Raw genomic sequence first — 18,517 nt, 5'->3', positions numbered from 1 at the left:
TCGGATTATAAGGCGCACCTTCAATCAACGGCCTATTTTCAAACTGTTTTCCTATATAGGGCGCACCGCATTATTAGGCGCATAGAATAGAAGCTACAAAAGTGATTGCGGTTACATTATGCAACCACCAGATGGAGCTACACCAAAGGGAATACAATACAATACAGTTTTATTTATATCGCATTTTTTCACAACCGCTGCAGCTGTAACAAATACCTTGTATAGAGCGCTGTTTGTTTTAAAGTGCTCTATAAATACAGTTAGTTATTTTCTGTTTACTTTTACTGAAGTATCACTTTTAGGGACTTTATACAAGACATTTAGTCACCGCGCTTCATTTTTGGGTGTTTTCCTTTATTAGCTAATTGCACTCGCATGACACTCCACACAGTCACACAGCGTGGCCCCGCTGTTCATCCACAGTACGTTCACACTGCCGCAGCAGGAGCAGCGCATCCTACAACTTAGTCTCCAGTCGGCTCTCTTCGGGAGAAGACTTCCCGCAGACGGTGATGGCTTTAAACTGGTCAGAGATCTCCAGCAGCGTCTTCCCTTTGGTCTCGGGCAGGAAGAAGAAAACATAAACGCAACCCAGCAGGCTCATGCAGGCAAAAATCACAAAGCAGTACGAGTCGAGCGCATCCTGGAAGAAAAATCACATTATTTTGACTGTGCTGCATGTGCAATTTTTTTTGCAATCGCTTCCGCGCGTGCTTACAATCAGTATGGGAAAGGCCAAGCCCAGCACGGCTAATACGAACCAACGCTGAACCCCGAAGAGGACAAAGGCAGACACCCGATTGGACTGAATGAAGATCTCGCTGTTGAGAGTGCCCGCTGCTCCCCCTCGCAAGTAAGCACAAAAATCCCTCCGTCAAGCACAGAAACGGCAGAAGCTGGATTTTTCTTCGTTGTTGAAAGGTGCGCCGTTACCAGGGCCTCCGCAGAAGAAGACGATGAAGAGGATGATCAAAACAGCAGTGAGGTATGGAGCCCACGAGACAGAACCCTTCAAGAAGAAACCGGGGACGATGACGTTTTCAGTATTGCATTTGAGATCGGCTTTTTTTTTATTCATGTCTGTTTTGAACTTGAATTAACCTTGAATGTACTCCACTGAGAGGCCGCACTTTTTTTTTTACCTTCAAGTTGAGCACCACCGTAACCGAAAGCCAGCACGCAGACATGACGCCATAGCCGCCCCAGAACAGCGGCCTCCTCCCCGCGCGCTCAATCAACAAACCCTAAAGGGAACGAACGTAGCACACATCCCAATTGGGTTTTAATACAAGCAATTTACAGCCTGTGCTGAGCCTATCCATGCAATCGTTTCAAATTTGGAGCTGTCGCAGTCCCAAAGCCTCGAAGTATCCGAACCCTATCTCAGTGTGATGCAGTACAATTCTACATATTAGATCCACGGCGGCGGCACGGTGGGCGACTGGTTAGCATGTCCGCCTCACAGTGCAGAGGTGCCGCGTTCGATTTCCGGCTCCGTCTTTCCTGTGTGGAGTTTACATATCATCCGCGTGCCTGTGTGGGTTTTCTCCGGGTACTCCGGTTTCCTCCCACATTCTAAAAAACATGCACGGCAGGTTAATGGAACACGCTAAATTGTCTCTAGGCTTGAGTGTGAGCGCGAATAGTTGTTCGTCTCTGTGTGCCCTGCAATTGGCTGGCAACCTGTTCAGGGTGTCCCCCCCCCCGACTGCCCGAAGACGGCTGGGATAGGCTCCAGCACATACATCATCCAATATTCTTTTCCATATAAGTACTGTATTGTGGTCTAGGTTTTAATCCAACACGTCTACTGATGTCACACACACAGGTCAAAGGTCAGTCGAATCACAACATCTTGGGGAAAAAGAAACAGAGGTCGTCTTCGTCCGAGCAAGTGAAGCTACTCACACAAGATATGGAGGTGATGATTTCACTTATGCCGAGCCCGATCGTGACGTAGCGGATGCGATCTGCCGGGAGCCCCGCTCGCTGAAAGATGTCAAAAGCAAAAGTGCTGATCTGGGAGGAAAGGAGACAATCATATTGTCAGATTTGGAATCTTTTTGTGCGGCGTGACAACATCCTCACCATGGACATGCCTGATAACTGGTTGCAGCAGTAGATGGTGGACATGGTGATGAGCTGCCATCGGACTGTTTGGTCCCGAAGGAGGAGCAGCGGACTTTTTGTTGGGGCCGCTTCCATAGTTGCCTGCTCGATCAACATTTCCTCCATTTCCTGCTTGAAGTCGCCTTGGCCCCAGAGACTCTGCAGAGCTGGAAGGCAGCGATTCGACAGACTGAGATGAAAACGACGCATCTCGGTCGGCTTGGTGATGATATACAGTATATATGTATATATATATATTTTTTAACGGATTTTATTTTAAACAGTAGAATATGTTCATGGCCTTCTATTCTTGATTCAAACCAACACAGTTTATTTGCGGTCAATGTTGCGGTGCGGTGGACGTGATGGTTAAAAGAAGACTCACTCACCCTTTTGGCAGGCTTGGTCATCCCGTTTCTCGATGAACAGATACCTGGGTGCTTCGGGAAGATAAGGCAGCACCATCACTTGGACCACCGAGAGACACGCAGGAGCACAAAGGACCACATTCCACAGCTCTTGGCGGCCCAGGATCTCGCTGTGAGAAAGAGAACACCATCGACTAGATCAGTCCAAGTGAAGATGCGCCCGTTTTGAACGCCGATTTGATTTTGTTCTAATCATCACGTCATGTTCACAACGTGGAAAGAGAAAAAAAACTGGATAGTTCCAGTTGCCAATGTGTTCTAGTTTTCAAAAGATATTGGATTATGATTTATTTGTTATACAAAACTATAATTGAATGGGGAAAAAAATCATACCTGAGGCCAAAAAACTGAGCAGACAATTTGCCAATGGAGACAAAGGTCGCTGAGGACATGGTGACAGTGCCTCTTAGCTTTCTGGGTGACATCTCGCTGAGGTACATCAGATGGGTGCTCATTCCCAGAGCTGCAGGCCAGGAGAATATTCTTCCTCAATCATGAATTAACAACAATTGTGCGACAGACATGTTCTTGTGAGAATTCAGTAGCAACCGGAACAAAAAGTTGCAGACTGCAACAGATAACGTGCCCTGTTGCAACGCTCTCCACAAACATGGCAGTCCTGATCGAATGCATCTTTTCTATCTAAACTTTTTTTTCGAGAGGTATGAAGCGGCTGACAATCGTGTTTACCTGCCGAGTAGCCAAACAGTACTCTCGCCACGATGATCATTTCGTACGACTTGGCCCATTTACTTGTCAGCATGATCGTGGCCGCAGCGATGGCGATGAAGCTGTTGCAGATGACGGCTTTTTTTCTGGCGCAGGGTACAAACACGTCTCCTTCGGCGTTGGGATTCGAGAGGACCTGCTCGAAAAGCTGCCGCCTGAGAGCGCTCACCTTCCCAGCAGGCTCGAGAAGCACTTGACACTGACCGCACCAAAGAGGCCCCCCACGGCGTACATGGACACGATGAGGGACCAGATGACGGTGACGGTGTGTCGTGGCGGCGGCGCCGCGTATCTCTCATACCAGGTGCTGTTGATGAAGTGCTGGATGAACTGCGCGGAGAAGGAACCAAAAGATGCACACGTTGAAAGAACCAAAATTGGATCCGACGCGCGGTGACGTGTGAGACTTGATTTGATGACACCTGAAAACCGCAGGAAGTGTCGCGTGCAAGTCATTGCGACGTGTCTCACCGGAGAGGGAGAACTCAGGGAGGTGATGTGGTATCCTGACTGAAAGCTTCCTCCGATTCCCAAAATTAAGATGAGAAAAAGAGCATTCCCACGCGCCTAAAAGGATCGGGCATAAAAATAACACGATTAATCCTGACCCTTTAACACAAAAGCATTTTAACTCTGACGATGGGCACGTCATAAAAATACTCCTGGACTCGAGTGCGACCCATCTCGCACTTGATCCTCCTCAATCGACTTTCCTCCATTGACATCGCCCACCTAAACTGGTTCTACTCATACCCCAAAACGGCACACTCAATTCATTCAGCTAAAGTCATTTTTAACTGTCCCCTCCAGGTGTGCCCCAGGGTTCTATCCTGGGCCCTCTGATCTTCTAGCGCGTACTCTTCAGCACCTTTTTTGTTGTTGTTGTTGTACATTTCATATTTTCTTTTATTGCTACGGGGGTGCAATATCGCTCACTTCCTGCACCTGCTACTTATCCTGGTTTTACCTCCAACTTCATGAAATTCAAAAATGATAAAAATGGAATTCTCCTAATTGGCACCAGATCTACATCATCAAAGTTGACATCTTTTCCATCCAGTAGGGGAGACAAAAGATCAAAAATTTCCAAAACACGTGGGAAAATGTGTTCAGGTCCGATGAAACCGAGGGTGAACTTTCAGGCCATAATTGCAAAAGGTATGATTGGCACAGACGCATCTGGGATAGGCTCCACCCCACCTTTGAGCCTAATGAAGACAAGTGCTATAGAAAATGGATAGCTGAATACTATGAACGTGAGGATGGCAATATAAAAAAAGCTCATGTATAAAAATTCAAGCACACTTTGGTGTGTCCCAGTCCGCAAAGGCATCTGGCCCGGATTCAGCATGAAGCTGGCACAGCTGGCCTTGAGTCGGCACTGGCATAATGCATGTGGGCCGAACACGGCCCAGGAGTGGCAAAGGAGGCACTGGCTTGACTCTGGCAAACCAGTGAGGGCCAGTTGTGGAGTGAAGTATTTGGGCCAGAAATCAATTTACAACTCCGGCCCGTATATGGCCAGCCAGTATTGAGCCAATGCAAATGCAGTTTCAGATTTATTTTTTCAACACACAGCCTTGTTTTACAATTGCACACCGATGCGGAATGCCATTCATCACACACACACACACACACACGCGCGCGCGCGAGGTTCAATCAGGCCCGCAGGATCATTTAAAAATGAAAAAAATGCATAAAAGACACAGAATTAATATTTTAACAAGGTGCAATTCATTTAATATCCGCTAGGGAACACTGTTTTGACCAGACAAGAAGACAACAGCAGCCTCAGTCCGTCACTGAGACAGACCCATGACAGCAGACACTATCAATAGCACTCTCACATTTACACATTCAATAGCACTCTACTTAGTTTGTAAGGTGTAGGCAGGGATTACATTTAGATTTTATATGCACGTGTAAATGAATTAAAACTTCCTTTCTTTATAAATCTGGTTTAATCATAAAGTGCATTACTAGATTTTTCAATACCAATTACCGGTACTTGTTAAAGTATGTACAATCAATGGGATCAGTTGCAATGCATATATGTGAATGATAGAAGTAAATTGCACATTTGTTGAAGGAAAGGTAAGGTGCTTTATGAAATGTTTTGTAAAAGATACGTTCATTAAATTTCAACATTTTCCAAATGTTCTTGTGCTTCTTTATACCAAAACAAAGGAGAGACATATTGTTTTGGTTGTTTATAGCAAAGTATGGTATCATTTTAATGGTCCGGCCCACTTGACACCTACCGAGGCCGTATGTGGCCCACCATGTGAAATGAGTTTGACACCAGTGATGTATAGTAAGGCGTTTTTAGCCCAAAAAAACCAACCATGTGTAGTAAGGTGTTTTTAGCTGAAAAAAAACGACCATATATATAGTAAGGCGTTTTTAGCCGAACCCCCCCCCCCCCGATCATGTATAGTAAGGTGTTTTTAGCCGAAAACCCCCCCACCATATATAGTAAGGCGTTTTTAGACGAAAAAAACGACCATGTTTAGGAGGCCGTTTTTCGACCAAAAAAAAGACCATGTATAAGTAAGGCGTTTTTATGACAACATTTTTAGCCGAAAAAAAAGACCGTGTATAGTAAGGCATTTTTAGCCGAAAATAACGACCATGTATCATCGTAAGGCGTTTTTGGACCAAAAAAACAACCATGTATAGTAAGGCATTTTTGGACGAAAAAAACGACCATGTATAGTAAGGCGTTTTTAGCCGAAAAAAACCCCGCCCATGTATAGTAAGGTGTTTTTGGATGAAATTTTGAGCTGAAAAAAACCGACCATGTATAGTAAGGCCTTTTTGGCCGAAAAAAACGACCATGTATAGTAAGGCATTTTTGGACAAAATTTTTAGCCGAAAAAAACGACCATGTATATATAGTAAGGCGTTTTTAGCCGAAAAAAACAACCATGTATAGTAAGGCGTTTTTAGCCGAAAAAAGTGACCATGTATAGTAAGGCCTTTTTGGACGAAAACCCCCCCCACCATGTATATATAGTAAGGCGTTTTTATGACAAAATGTTTAGCTGAAAAAAACGACCATGTATAGGAAGCCGTTTTTAGCCGAAAAAAACGACCATGTATCGTAAGGCGTTTTTGCTCGAAAAAAGCGACCATGTACTGTATATATAGTAAGGCGTTTTTAGCCGAAAAAAACGACCATGTATAGTAAGGCGTTTTTAGCCGAAAAAAACCTCCATGTATAGTAAGGCCTTTTTGGACGAAAAAAACGACCATGTATAGCAAGGCCTTTTTGGACGAAATTTTTAGCTGAAAAAAACGACCATGTATAGTAAGGCCTTTTTGGACAACATTTTTAGCCGAAAAAAACGACCATGTAGTAAGGCGTTTTTGGATGAAATTTTTAGCTGAAAAACCGACCATGTATAGTAAGGCCTTTTTGGACAAAAAAAAACGACCATGTATAGTAAGGCATTTTTAACCAAAAAAAAAAACGGCCATGTATAGTAAGGCGTTTTTGGACGAAATTTTTAGCTGAAAAAAACGACCATGTACAGTAAGGCGTTTTTGGACGAAAAAAACGACCATGTAAAGTAAGGCATTTTTGGACGAAATTTTTAGCTGAAAAAAACGACCATGTATAGTAAAGCCTTTTTGGATGAAAAAAACAACCATGTATCGTAAGGCATTTTTGGACGAAATTTTTAGCCGAAAAAAACGACCATGTATAGTAAGGCGTTTTTAACCGAAAAAAAAAAACGCCCATGTATAGTAAGGCGTTTTTGGACGAAATTTTTAGCTGAAAAAAAAACGACCATGTATAGTAAGGCGTTTTTGGACGAAATTTTTAGCTGAAAAAAACGACCATGTATAGTAAGGCGTTTTTGGATGAAAAAAACGACCATGTATATAGTAAGGCATTTTTGGACAATTTTTTTTGCCGAAAAAAACAACCATGTATAGTAAGGCATTTTTGGACGAAATTTTTAGCTGAAAAAATCGACCATGTATAGTAAGGCCTTTTTGGACGAAAAAAACGACCATGTATAGTAAGGCATTTTTGGACAAATTTTTTTGCCAAAAAAACCCGCCCATGTATAATAGTAAGGCGTTTTTGGACGAAATTTTTAGCTGAAAAAAACAACCATGTATAGTAAGGCTCTTTTGGACGAAAAAAACGACCATGTAAAGTAAGGCATTTTTGGACAATTTTTTTTGCCGAAAAAAACGACCATGTATAGTAAGGCATTTTTGGACGAAATTTTTAGCTGAAAAAAACGACCATGTATAGTAAGGCCTTTTTGGACGAAAAAAACCACCATGTATAGTAAGGCATTTTTTGACAAAATTTTTTGCCGAAAAAAACGACCGTGGAAAGTAAGGCGTTTTTAGCCGAAAAAAACGACCAGGTATAGTAAGGCCTTTTTGGACGAAAAAAAAAACGACTATGTATAGTAAGGCATTTTTGGACGAAATTTTTAGCTGAAAAAAAACGACCATGTATACTAAGTCGTTTTTAGCCGGAAAAAAAAAAAAAAAAAAAGACGACTATGATTAATACAAAAACACAACTCCACTGCTCTATGTGGTGCTTTGGCTCAGTGGTAGAGTGCTGGAATACCACACCAAAGGTTGAGTGTTTGATCCCCGGTTGTTGCAACAATGTCTACTCTTTAACCACCATATACAACTTTTTTGAGGAAAAACAAAACAACCCAATGGTTCATTGTGGTGGGTTAGCTCAGTGGTAGAATGCTGAAGTCCCAAATCCAGCGGTAGGGAGTTCGATTCCCAGTGTTTGCAACAAGGTCACATCTTTCTTAAACCACCATTTGCAGCTTTATTAAAGAAAACACAAAACAAACATGACGTTATGTGGTGGTGTGGCTCAGGGGTAGAAAAAAAATGTCTCAAACTAGCGGTTGGGTTTTCAATTCCCATAGGTTGCAACAATATCCCTTTTTTCTTTGACTAACATGATAAGTAAGGCTTATTGAAGTAGTTTTTTGAATCGGAAGGCGTTTTTCGCCGAAAAAAAACGACCATGTATAGTAAGGCGTTTTTAGCCGAAAAAAAATGACCATGTATACTAAGGCGTTTTTAGCCGAAAAAAACGACCATGTATAGGAAGGCGTTTTTGGACGAAAAAAACGACCATGTATAGTAAGGCATTTTTAGCCGAAAAAAACGAACATGAATAGTAAGGCGTTCTTAGCCGAAAAAAAAAAACGACCATGTATAGTAAGGCATTTTTGGACGAAAAAAACGACCATGTATAGTAAGGCATTTTTAGCCGAAAAAAACGAACATGAATAGTAAAGTAAAGCGTTAGTAATAGTAATAGTAAAGCGTTTTTAGCCGAAAAAAATGACCATGTATACTAAGGCGTTTTTAGCCGAAAAAACCCCCGCCTTATTATACTTGGTCGTTTTTTTCAGCTAAAAATTTTGTCCAAAAATGCCTTACTATACATGGTCGTTTTTTTTTTCGTTCAAAAAGGCCTTACTATACATGGTCGTTTTTTTTCCGGGTAAAAACGCCTTACTATACATGGTCGTTTTTTTTTTTGGGCTAAAAACGCCTTACTATACATGGTCGTTTTTTTCGGTTAAAAATATCGTCCAAAAATGCCTTACTATACATGGTCATTTTTTTTCGGCTAAAAACACCTTAGTATACATGGTCGTTTTTTTCGGCTAAAAATTTCGTCCAAAAATGCCTTACTTTACATGGTCGTTTTTTTCGTCCAAAAAGGCCTTACTTTACCTGGTCGTTTTTTTCGGCTAAAAACGCCTTACTATACATGGTCGTTTTTTTCAGTTAAATATCGTCCAAAAACGCCTTACTATACATGGTTGTTTTTTTTTGGCTAAAAACACCTTACTATACATGGTCGTTTTTTTCGGCTAAAAATTTCGTCCAAAAACGCCTTACTATACATGGTCGTTTTTTTTTCGGCTAAAAACGGCTTACCTATAGATGGTCTTTTTTTCGGCTAAAAATGCCTTACTATACATGGTCGTTTTTTTCGGCTAAAAATTTCGTCCAAAAACGCCTTACTATACATGGTCGTTTTTTTCGTCCAAAAAGGCCTTACTTTACCTGGTCGTTTTTTTCGGCTAAAAATGCCTTACTATACATGGTCGTTTTTTTTCGGCTAAAAACGGCTTACCTATAGATGGTCTTTTTTTCGGCTAAAAATGCCTTACTATACATGGTCGTTTTTTTTCGGCTAAAAATTTCGTCCAAAAAGGCCTTACTATACATGGTCGTTTTTTTCGTCCAAAAAGGCCTTACTATACATGGTCGTTTTTTTCGGTTAAAAATATCGTCCAAAAATGCCTTACTATACATGGTCGTTTTTTTCGTCCAAAAACGCCTTACTATACATGGTTGTTTTTTTTCGGCTAAAAATGCCTTACTATACATGGTCATTTTTTTTCGGCTAAAAATGCCTTACTATACATGGTCGTTTTTTTTCGCCTAAAAACACCATACTATACATGGTCGTTTTTTTCGGCTAAAAATTTCGGCCAAAAATGCCTTACTTTACATGGTCGTTTTTTTCGTCCAAAAATGCCTTACTATACATGGTCATTTTTTTTTGGCTAAAAACACCTTACTATACATGGTTGTTTTTTTCGGCTAAAAATTTCGTCCAAAAATGCCTTACTTTACATGGTCGTTTTTTTCGTCCAAAAAGGCCTTACTTTACATGGTCGTTTTTTTCGTCCAAAAAGGCCTTACTTTACCTGGTCGTTTTTTTCGGCTAAAAATGCCTTACTATACATGGTCGTTTTTTTCGGCTAAAAATTTCATCCAAAAACACCTTACTATACATGGTCGTTTTTTTCGTCCAAAAAGGCCTTACTTTACCTGGTCGTTTTTTTCGGCTAAAAATGCCTTACTATACATGGTCGTTTTTTTTCGGCTAAAAATGCCTTACTATACATGGTCGTTTTTTTTCGCCTAAAAACACCATACTATACATGGTCGTTTTTTTCGGCTAAAAATTTCGGCCAAAAATGCCTTACTTTACATGGTCGTTTTTTTCGGCTAAAAACGCCTTACTATACATGGTTGTTTTTTTCGGTTAAAAATATCGTCCAAAAATGCCTTACTATACATGGTCGTTTTTTTCGTCCAAAAACGCCTTACTATACATGGTTGTTTTTTTTCGGCTAAAAATGCCTTACTATACATGGAGGTTTTTTTCGGCTAAAAACGCCTTACTATACATGGTCGTTTTTTTTCGGCTAAAAACACCTTACTATACATGGTCGTTTTTTTCGGCTAAAAATTTCGTCCAAAAATGCCTTACTTTACATGGTCGTTTTTTTCGTCCAAAAAGGCCTTACTTTACCTGGTCGTTTTTTTCGGCGAAAACCGCCTTCCGATTCAAAAAACGACTTCAATAAGCCTTACTTATCATGATGGTCAAAGAAAGGTGGGATATGGTTGCAACCTCTGGGGATTGAACACCCAACTGCTAGTTTGGGACATGGTTTCTCTACACCTGAGCCACACCACCACATAACTTCTTGTTTGTTTTGTGTTTCATTCAATAAAGCTGCAAATGGTGGTTAAAGAAAGATGTGACCTTGTTGCAAACACTGGGAATCGAACACCCAACCGCTGGATTTGAGACTTCAGCTTTCTACCACTGAGCTAACCCACCACAATGAACCATTGGGTTGTTTTGTGTTTTTCCTCAAATAAGTTGTATATGGTGGTTAAAGAGTAAACATTGTTGCAACAACCAGCGATCGAACACTCAACCGCTGTAGTTAGTTTAACAGTAGGTTAAAGTAATGTATTGAAATTGTAAAATTCCACCTGGTTTTGACAGAAATGTATTTTAACATCAAGTCATTCAAACCGGCACACGTAACTAACTTTCCTGTTGATGTCATGGTTAAAATAAACCCTAGATAACGACATTTGGAATGACTAAGCAAAAATTGATTGGGATAAGTCACCGCTTTAACTTGCAACCTTTGAGTTACGCATTTAGTTTACATGTGAGGACAGTCATCGAGGTCGGGCCTGTGCGACAAAACGAGCAACATTAAAAAGTTACGTTAATTTTTTTCAACCCCTAATAAAAACTATATTAGATGCATTCCAGTAGGTCCATGAAACCAATTCTGCGAGAACCTACCAGCTGCTGCAGCACGCTTTCCATGGGATCCTCAGTTGCGTGCACATTCACGCACCCAGTCCTTGTGGTCTGATGGGATCCTGTTAAATAGCTCAGGGGGCTGATCATTAACCTCTCACACTTTTTAACCGGAAAAGGCACAAATAGAGACTGACATGAGTCTTGGTGCAACTTTCTAGAAGACTTTGTAAGTATCTTAAATCACTGACTATTTGTTAATAATGGAGAGAAAGAACTTGTTTATTGAGCGACCTGTCCTCATCCCTTTGTTTTTTTTCTCCCTGTTATCCATCCATCCATCCATTTTCCGAACCGCTTGATCCTCACTAGGGTCGCGGGGGGTGCTGGAGCCTATCCCAGCCATCTTCGGGCAGTAGGCGGGGGACACCCTGAATCAGTTGCCAGCCAATCGCAGGGCACACAGAGACGAACAACCATCCACGCCCACACTCACACCTAGGGACAATTTAGAGCGTCCAATCAACCTGCCATGCATGTTTTTGGAATGTGGGAGGAAACCGGAGCACCCGGAGAAAACCCACGCAGGCCCGGGGAGAACATGCAAACTCCACACAGGGAGGCCGGAGCTGGAATCGAACCCGGTACCTCTGCACTGTGAAGTCGACGTGCTAACCACTGGACTACCGGGCCGCCTTCTCCCTGTTATTCGCACCATATATTCATGCTCACATCATCAAACCCATCCATCCATTCATCTTTCATTCATCTTCCGAACCGCTTCATCCTCACTAGGGTCGCGGGGGTGCTGGAGCCTATCCCAGCTGTCTTCGGGCAGTAGGCGGGGGACACCCCGAATTGGTAGCCAGCCAATCGCAGGGCACACAGAGACAAACAACCATGCACACCCTCACTCACACCTCGGGACAATTTAGAGTGATCAATCAGCCTGCCATGCATGTTTTTGGAATGTGGGAGGAAACCGGAGTACCCGGAGAAAACCCACGCAGGCCCGGGGAGAACATGCAAACTCCACACAGGGAGGCCGGAGCTGGAATTGAACCCGGTACCTCTGCACTGTGAAGTCGACGTGCTAACCACTGGACTACCGGGCCGCCCCAAACCCATCCATTCATTTTTAAAATATACTGTAGCTACTACTCGAGTATTGCGTCACGTTTTCTAAATAGTGCAAAAACATCAAAAAGAACGAAATATCAAGAAAGAAATTGTCCCTGGGTGGAGTTTTCTTTCTTTTGGTAGTTTGGGCGCTGGAAGAGGATGTCAGCGTGTGGGATGGAATGCGGCCTACTCCAACCCAATACTGTACATTAATTTCTGACGAGGACGCGAAGAATATGCTAACTGCTCCAAAAATGAAAGTTAAAATTTGCACTTTCAGCAGTGAACTCTGAGTGACTCAGTTATAGGCTGTCCGCGTACCTTTGGCATGGCAACAAGTGTGATATAGACGTGCTACTTACCCAACCAAAATACGTTTTTTGCGGTCGTGTGAAATGGCCTGAACAGTTTGGGGGCCACCAATTGGCAGACTCAAATCAACATGACATCGAATCAATAAATCTACTAAATCTGTGAAATTTACACTACAGACTAATGCATACAAACCCCTAATTCCCTTGTTTCACCGTCTTCATTGTTTATGTCTTGTGACCTGTTGTAACTGTCATATGCTTGTGCAGGAGTTTTTTGCCTCACTCAAATTATCCTCAAATGAGGGTAGTTCGAGCGTGGTTTTTTTCTCCCCCTCTCCCTCCCTTGTTTCTTTCTGACTTTCGGGTTGAGTGAACGCTGGCGCGTTTTGGCTGCCGCTGCTCAACCCCTATTGTTTTGTGTTTTTTGTTATTGTAAAGTGTCCTTGGGTGTCTTGAAAGGCGCTTATAAATAAAATCTATTATTATTATTATTTATTTACTCAAAACAGGCCAATCTACACCGAGATGTTATTTCTAATTCTGTCCAACAGATGGCAGTAAACTGTAACTATGGTAGTTCTAATGGCAAAGACCTCCCCTCTTTTCTCTTTTCGTCGAGTGACGCTCAGGCGGAAACAACACTACGCAGTTTGCCGTAGTCATCGTTGATTAGCCCATATTCAACAATTTCGCTCAGCCTTTCTTGATCGTCCTCGCGTCTATACTTGCGACAAAACATGCCGCTCGAGAATCTGGAGGAAGAGGGCCTGCCCAAGAACCCCGACCTGAGGATAGCACAGCTCAAATTTTTGCTCACAATGGACGGTCACCGACAAGATGCTAAAGTGAAGACGGAGCTCATGGACGCTGTCAAAGCTAACAGTGAGTTAGCATATGACTGCTTTATCTTAACGGTTAGAGTCGCCCCACAAAATGAATATGCGAAAAAGAATTCATATGAGGGAGCTCGTTCATAAAACCGATGTGCTATCGAGTTGCCGGCTTATTCACGGAAACGAACGCCCATCATCCTCAGCATGGGTCGTCATAAATATAGCAAATGTTTTAATGTCAATTTAATCAGATTGACGTGTCATATTTTGTGCTCAACCAACAAAGCAGTATCAGATTTTGATGAACCATACTCATAAAAACACATAAGTTTGAATATTTGGGCAAACATGTGCATTAAAAAGTTTAGCGACAGACAAATGTTCACTTATGCAAGGTTCACCCTGAACTTGAACTAAAAAGATTCCTATCCCTGACTTTTGGTGCATAGTGCTTTTACCGCTCTTCTAATTTATGTCTGTGCTCTAGACATGGCCCCCTACTATGAAACCTTATGTAAGGAGCTCAAGTGGCAACTAGACGGTGACCTGCTGAGCAAGATGAAGAAGGCAAACGAAGAGGAGTTAAAGCGCCACGACGACGTGCTGGAAGATGCAGAGAAGAACCTCGGGGAGAGTGAGATCAGGGATGCTATGATGGCCAAAGCTGAATATCTGATCAGGATCGGCGATAAGGTAACTTGTTCATATACGTCATCAGAGTATCCGGTCACTGCTCACGACATTGGCTACAACAGAAAGAGGTCTAACACAAGAACTGTTTACATACTAAAAATTACATTTCAAAAAACTTGTAATGTTTTCACTTTATGGGTTGGGAAAGCAGTACTTACCTTGAGAAGAGAAGAGAATGAGTAGCAGGCCGTATGAGTTTGAACATCTAATCCACGTTCTGTGATTCTAATTGAAAATGTTGCTTTAGTTCCACTGATCCACTTCAAGAAATATGCTTTTGCCATGCGTGTCCACAGGAGGGGGCCTTAACAGCGTTCAGAAAGACCTATGACAAAACGGTGGCTCTGGGTCACAGACTAGACATCGTCTTCTACCTGTTGAGGATCGGCCTCTTCTACATGGACAGTGACCTCATCACGCGCAACTCCGAGAAGGCCAAAAGGTAATGCCGGTCACAAGCGTCGAGCCGTATCTTTGTACAGTACGGTACGAGGCACGGACCGCCCTTATGCGTCACCCTGTCTTTCCTGCAGCCTCATTGAAGAGGGCGGAGACTGGGATAGGAGGAATCGACTGAAGGTCTACCAGGGTCTGTACTGCGTTGCCATCAGGGATTTCAAGCAAGCCGCCGAGCTCTTCCTCGACACCGTTTCCACCTTCACGTCGTATGAGCTCATGGACTACAAGACCTTTGTCACCTATACAGTCTACGTGTGCATGATTGCCCTCAAGCGTCCCGACCTTCGTGAAAGGGTACAAAAAAAAAAGCCCACGCGTGCGCTCGCAAACAAGCTGCCGAGGGAGCTTTTTTTTAGCGGTCCGCATTTCTAAATCAATAATCCATGGGGCAGTGTTTTCTATGAATGAAGGCATCAAAGGCTCAGTAATGTCCATTACGGTGCTGGCTGCATGACAATAACGCGTTTTGTTTTTCAGGTCATAAAAGGAGCAGAGATCCTGGAAGTGCTGCACAGTCTGCCGGCTGTTCGCCAGTATTTGTTTTCCCTCTACGAGTGCCGCTACTCGGTCTTCTTTCAATCTCTCGGTGAGGATGTTTCACCTTGCCCGTCGCATTAGCTGTTGATCGGAGAGCTTCACGGCGGTCCATCATTAGACCGAGCCCTTCCGCCAATAGTGAAAATCTGTGTCATTGAAGCTCACCTCTGTTGTCTTTCTTTACCCTTCCCATAGCAACCGTGGAGCAGGAGATGAAGAAGGACTGGCTCTTCGCCCCACACTACCGCTACTACGTGAGGGAGATGAGGATCCAGGCCTACAGCCAGTTGCTGGAGTCGTACCGCTCACTCACACTGGGCTACATGGCCGAGGCCTTTGGCGTCAGCACGGAGTTCATCGACCAGTGAGTGTGATCTGTGTTCAGCAGGTTTTCCCCAACTAGTTCTCATCTTGGTCAAGTATTGTATTTATGTCCAGATGTTATTGTTTCTGCAATTTTTACGTGTTTGTTTTATTGGCACAGTGGAACTTAACTTATAGAACCCCGGTACTGGCCTGAGAACATGTATGTAAGCGAACACGGCTCCATTAACCTGCTCGTCTTGTACCTTAAGGGAGCTGTCCCGATTCATCGCCGCTGGCCGTCTCCACTGCAAAATTGATAAAGTGAATGAGATTGTGGAAACCAACAGGTAAGGTCACCGTTCATCAGACTGCAGTATTGCTGGCCCGTAACTAAAAGAAGAAGGAAATCATTGCATTTGTTATTCTTCCACCAGACCTGATAGTAAAAACTGGCAGTACCAGGAGACCATCAAGAAGGGTGACCTGCTGCTAAACAGAGTCCAGAAATTGTCACGAGTTATCAACATGTAAAACATGGTGGCCGCGTTTTGTCAGGTCGGCGAGGTGGATCGCTCAGCTTTGCTTTTCTTACACCCGTACTTTGTTTGACAAATTCGTTTGTGTACATAATAAAATGTTTGAGCTGTTGACATGGGTGTTTTGGAATTTACAGGGAAGACGCAAGAGACATTGATTTGTATAAATAGTATAAATTATTTTATTTACAGAACTTGTTACAAAACAAATATACTATACAATCTTTTTTTTTCTTTAAATATTACTTCTAACCTATGTTTTGTTCATGAATTACATAGCAGCCAATACACAAAGTCTAGCTGAAAATGATTTGATGCGCAACCCCCCCCCCAAAAAAAAACTCTACAAGCTTTTTGTCGTATGAAGGGTGGTCTCATCCCCCAGACATTAGCTGTACTCTTGCGTTCACATTCCATGTCTATGGTTCTAGAAAAAAAAATCATGTTTCCACCTTCTTGAAACTTCAGTTGAGATGTCAGTGGAGTTTAAAGGTAAACAAATGACCAGATTGAATGTTGTGGTGCTCGACACCCAGTCAGCCAGAGGCTGCAGCCACACACATGCGCGCGCGCACGCACAATGATGACAGGAAATGTTAGCATTTTGTCAGTCTCACTGAACACACACATTACTACGGTTTGATATTGGGCAGCTGGCAAGCTCAATTTTTTTTTTTAAACCACACTTAGGGTTCATAGGCAGATTTAAACACTTTGAACATTCAAGTAACGTAACTAAAATAACCCGACAACACTGTCCTCAAACAGTTAGGGTGAAACAAATTCAGGCACTTTCTTAATTGGATATTTCTTTGAAAAAGCTGTGATTCAAATTACTTGTTTGGCAATGACTATGCAAAAAAAAAAAAAAAAAGATTCATCCCTTCAGCCTTCTAAAACAACAACCAAGAAACATGTTTAAGGTCAGGTGTATGACTAGCGGGTCCATTGAGACAAAGCCTGCGGCGCACGAGACGGTTACAGGCTGATTGGGCCACACAGGTACATTAGTCGTGTTTGATTCAGAGGCAACAAAATTTGTGTTGTAAAAGCACGTGTGATTTGAGACCTTGAAAAGTGAATAAAGGTATTCGCTGTCCAACAGACACATGCTACAGTGGGAAAACACTTCACCTTTGTCCCTTCAGGGACCCTCAGTCCATGATTCATGAGAGGCTTCTATACATACTGTAAATATTTATATATATCTCCACGTATTGCATTATATAGACTTGGCAGTGAAACACTTTAAATAATCAAATTCCGGCTTCTCTTCTGGCCTCCTAAATAAATAACGACTCTTCAAAATGGTACCCAAAAATTCCTGCACGTACAAAAAAAAAAAAAGCCTGTGCAAAAATACACATTTCATTTATGTACAATTTGTTAACAAAATATGTTTCCCCCAAATAGGGGTAGTTCTTTAACTACATAAGCTATAGGAGTGGTGGGGGCAGGGCAAACTAAAGGTGTTTAATAAAAATCCACTTTCCACTCTTGACTGACATCAGTGGAGGTTTCCAGATATCAACTGGTGCTGCCAAACGTTTTGAAATACGTCCTTGTGTGAAGCCATCTGCATGAATCTCGCGCCACAAAGCCATCTTGAAACTGTTCAAAAGAAGCAAACGTCCCACCGAGACTGGGGAGTACCGCCTGATTTAAGACTCCATTTTTGGCTCGGGGGAGGGGGGGGGGGGGATTCAAGGTACAACGACGCTTCATACCCAACATCGGCCGAGCAATGCGCCACAACTCAACATCCTGGGACGAGGGACAAAACAGCCACAGAAGACAGTTGACGTGCATAAAAGTCTGCTCCAGTTAAGACGTACCATACCTGATTCCCTATGCAAGACAGAAGGGAGGAGGGGAGCAAAACAAACCAACCCCAAAACAACCCACATCGGTCCACAGGCAGTTGTGGATCTCCCACAGTAATTGTGATACTTCGAGAAAAGATTTTGCACCGATTCTTGACATCCACACGCGCCTTCAACCGCTTCAAAGTTGGCCGAAGACACAAAAGGTAGCGGCTTTGGGCGAGCCTCGTTCTCAAACAAGCATTGCCTGTGCAGCGAGAAGTTGAGTTTCGTTCACAGTTGGGAAGCGGCCCTACTATGGCGAGCATTCTGCACATGGACAAGATTCAGAAATTCGCTTCAAATGCGTCCCATCGGGACAAAAGACGGAGCCGGGTGACCCGTTTCCCCAATTTGAAAGCGCAACCGTCCTCGAGCACATCGACGAAGACTCTTTGTAGTACAGTGTAAAAGCTCGTAAGAAAAAGTGGAATAAGGTCACACTTGCATAATTCTGCGGGGCACTAAAATAAAAACACGGACAGGGTCAT

At 42.8% G+C, this 18,517-nt stretch overlaps 2 protein-coding genes across 3 annotated transcripts; one reads left to right on the top strand and one right to left on the bottom strand.

The window, feature by feature from the left end:
• Positions 1-333: 333 nt before the first annotated feature.
• On the bottom strand, positions 334-11,552 carry slc2a9l1 (solute carrier family 2 member 9, like 1). 2 transcript variants are annotated; one of them, XM_086117280.1, is made up of 12 exons: positions 11,407-11,552; positions 3,738-3,833; positions 3,436-3,596; positions 3,228-3,352; positions 2,871-3,000; positions 2,499-2,647; positions 2,089-2,276; positions 1,909-2,019; positions 1,143-1,244; positions 934-1,009; positions 719-846; positions 334-643 (listed from the first exon to the last, which is right to left on the bottom strand). In XM_086117280.1, exons 1-12 carry the CDS (start codon positions 11,512-11,514, stop codon positions 458-460), a joined length of 1,560 nt encoding a protein of 519 aa, XP_085973406.1. In that variant the 5' UTR covers positions 11,515-11,552; the 3' UTR covers positions 334-457. The 2 variants fall into 2 exon arrangements, with proteins under 2 accessions (XP_085973406.1, XP_085973407.1); XM_086117281.1 differs by lacking the exon at positions 11,407-11,552 and having other exon boundaries at positions 3,689-3,818.
• Positions 11,553-13,416: 1,864 nt separating this feature from the next.
• Positions 13,417-16,278, top strand: psmd6 (proteasome 26S subunit, non-ATPase 6). Its single transcript, XM_086117648.1, has 8 exons — positions 13,417-13,682; positions 14,121-14,326; positions 14,623-14,768; positions 14,860-15,079; positions 15,263-15,371; positions 15,518-15,686; positions 15,898-15,975; positions 16,063-16,278. The coding sequence occupies exons 1-8, from the start codon at positions 13,538-13,540 to the stop codon at positions 16,157-16,159; spliced, it is 1,170 nt and encodes a 389-aa protein (XP_085973774.1). The 5' UTR covers positions 13,417-13,537; the 3' UTR covers positions 16,160-16,278.
• Positions 16,279-18,517: the final 2,239 nt, after the last annotated feature.

This window comes from Hippocampus guttulatus, chromosome 8, assembly GCF_054856545.1.
Source record: "Hippocampus guttulatus isolate MCC_2025c chromosome 8, RoL_Hgut_1.0, whole genome shotgun sequence".
NCBI lineage: Eukaryota > Metazoa > Chordata > Actinopteri > Syngnathiformes > Syngnathidae > Hippocampus > Hippocampus guttulatus.
Note: the sequence above shows the minus strand (reverse complement) of the source record. Positions and strands in the feature narration are given on the sequence as shown.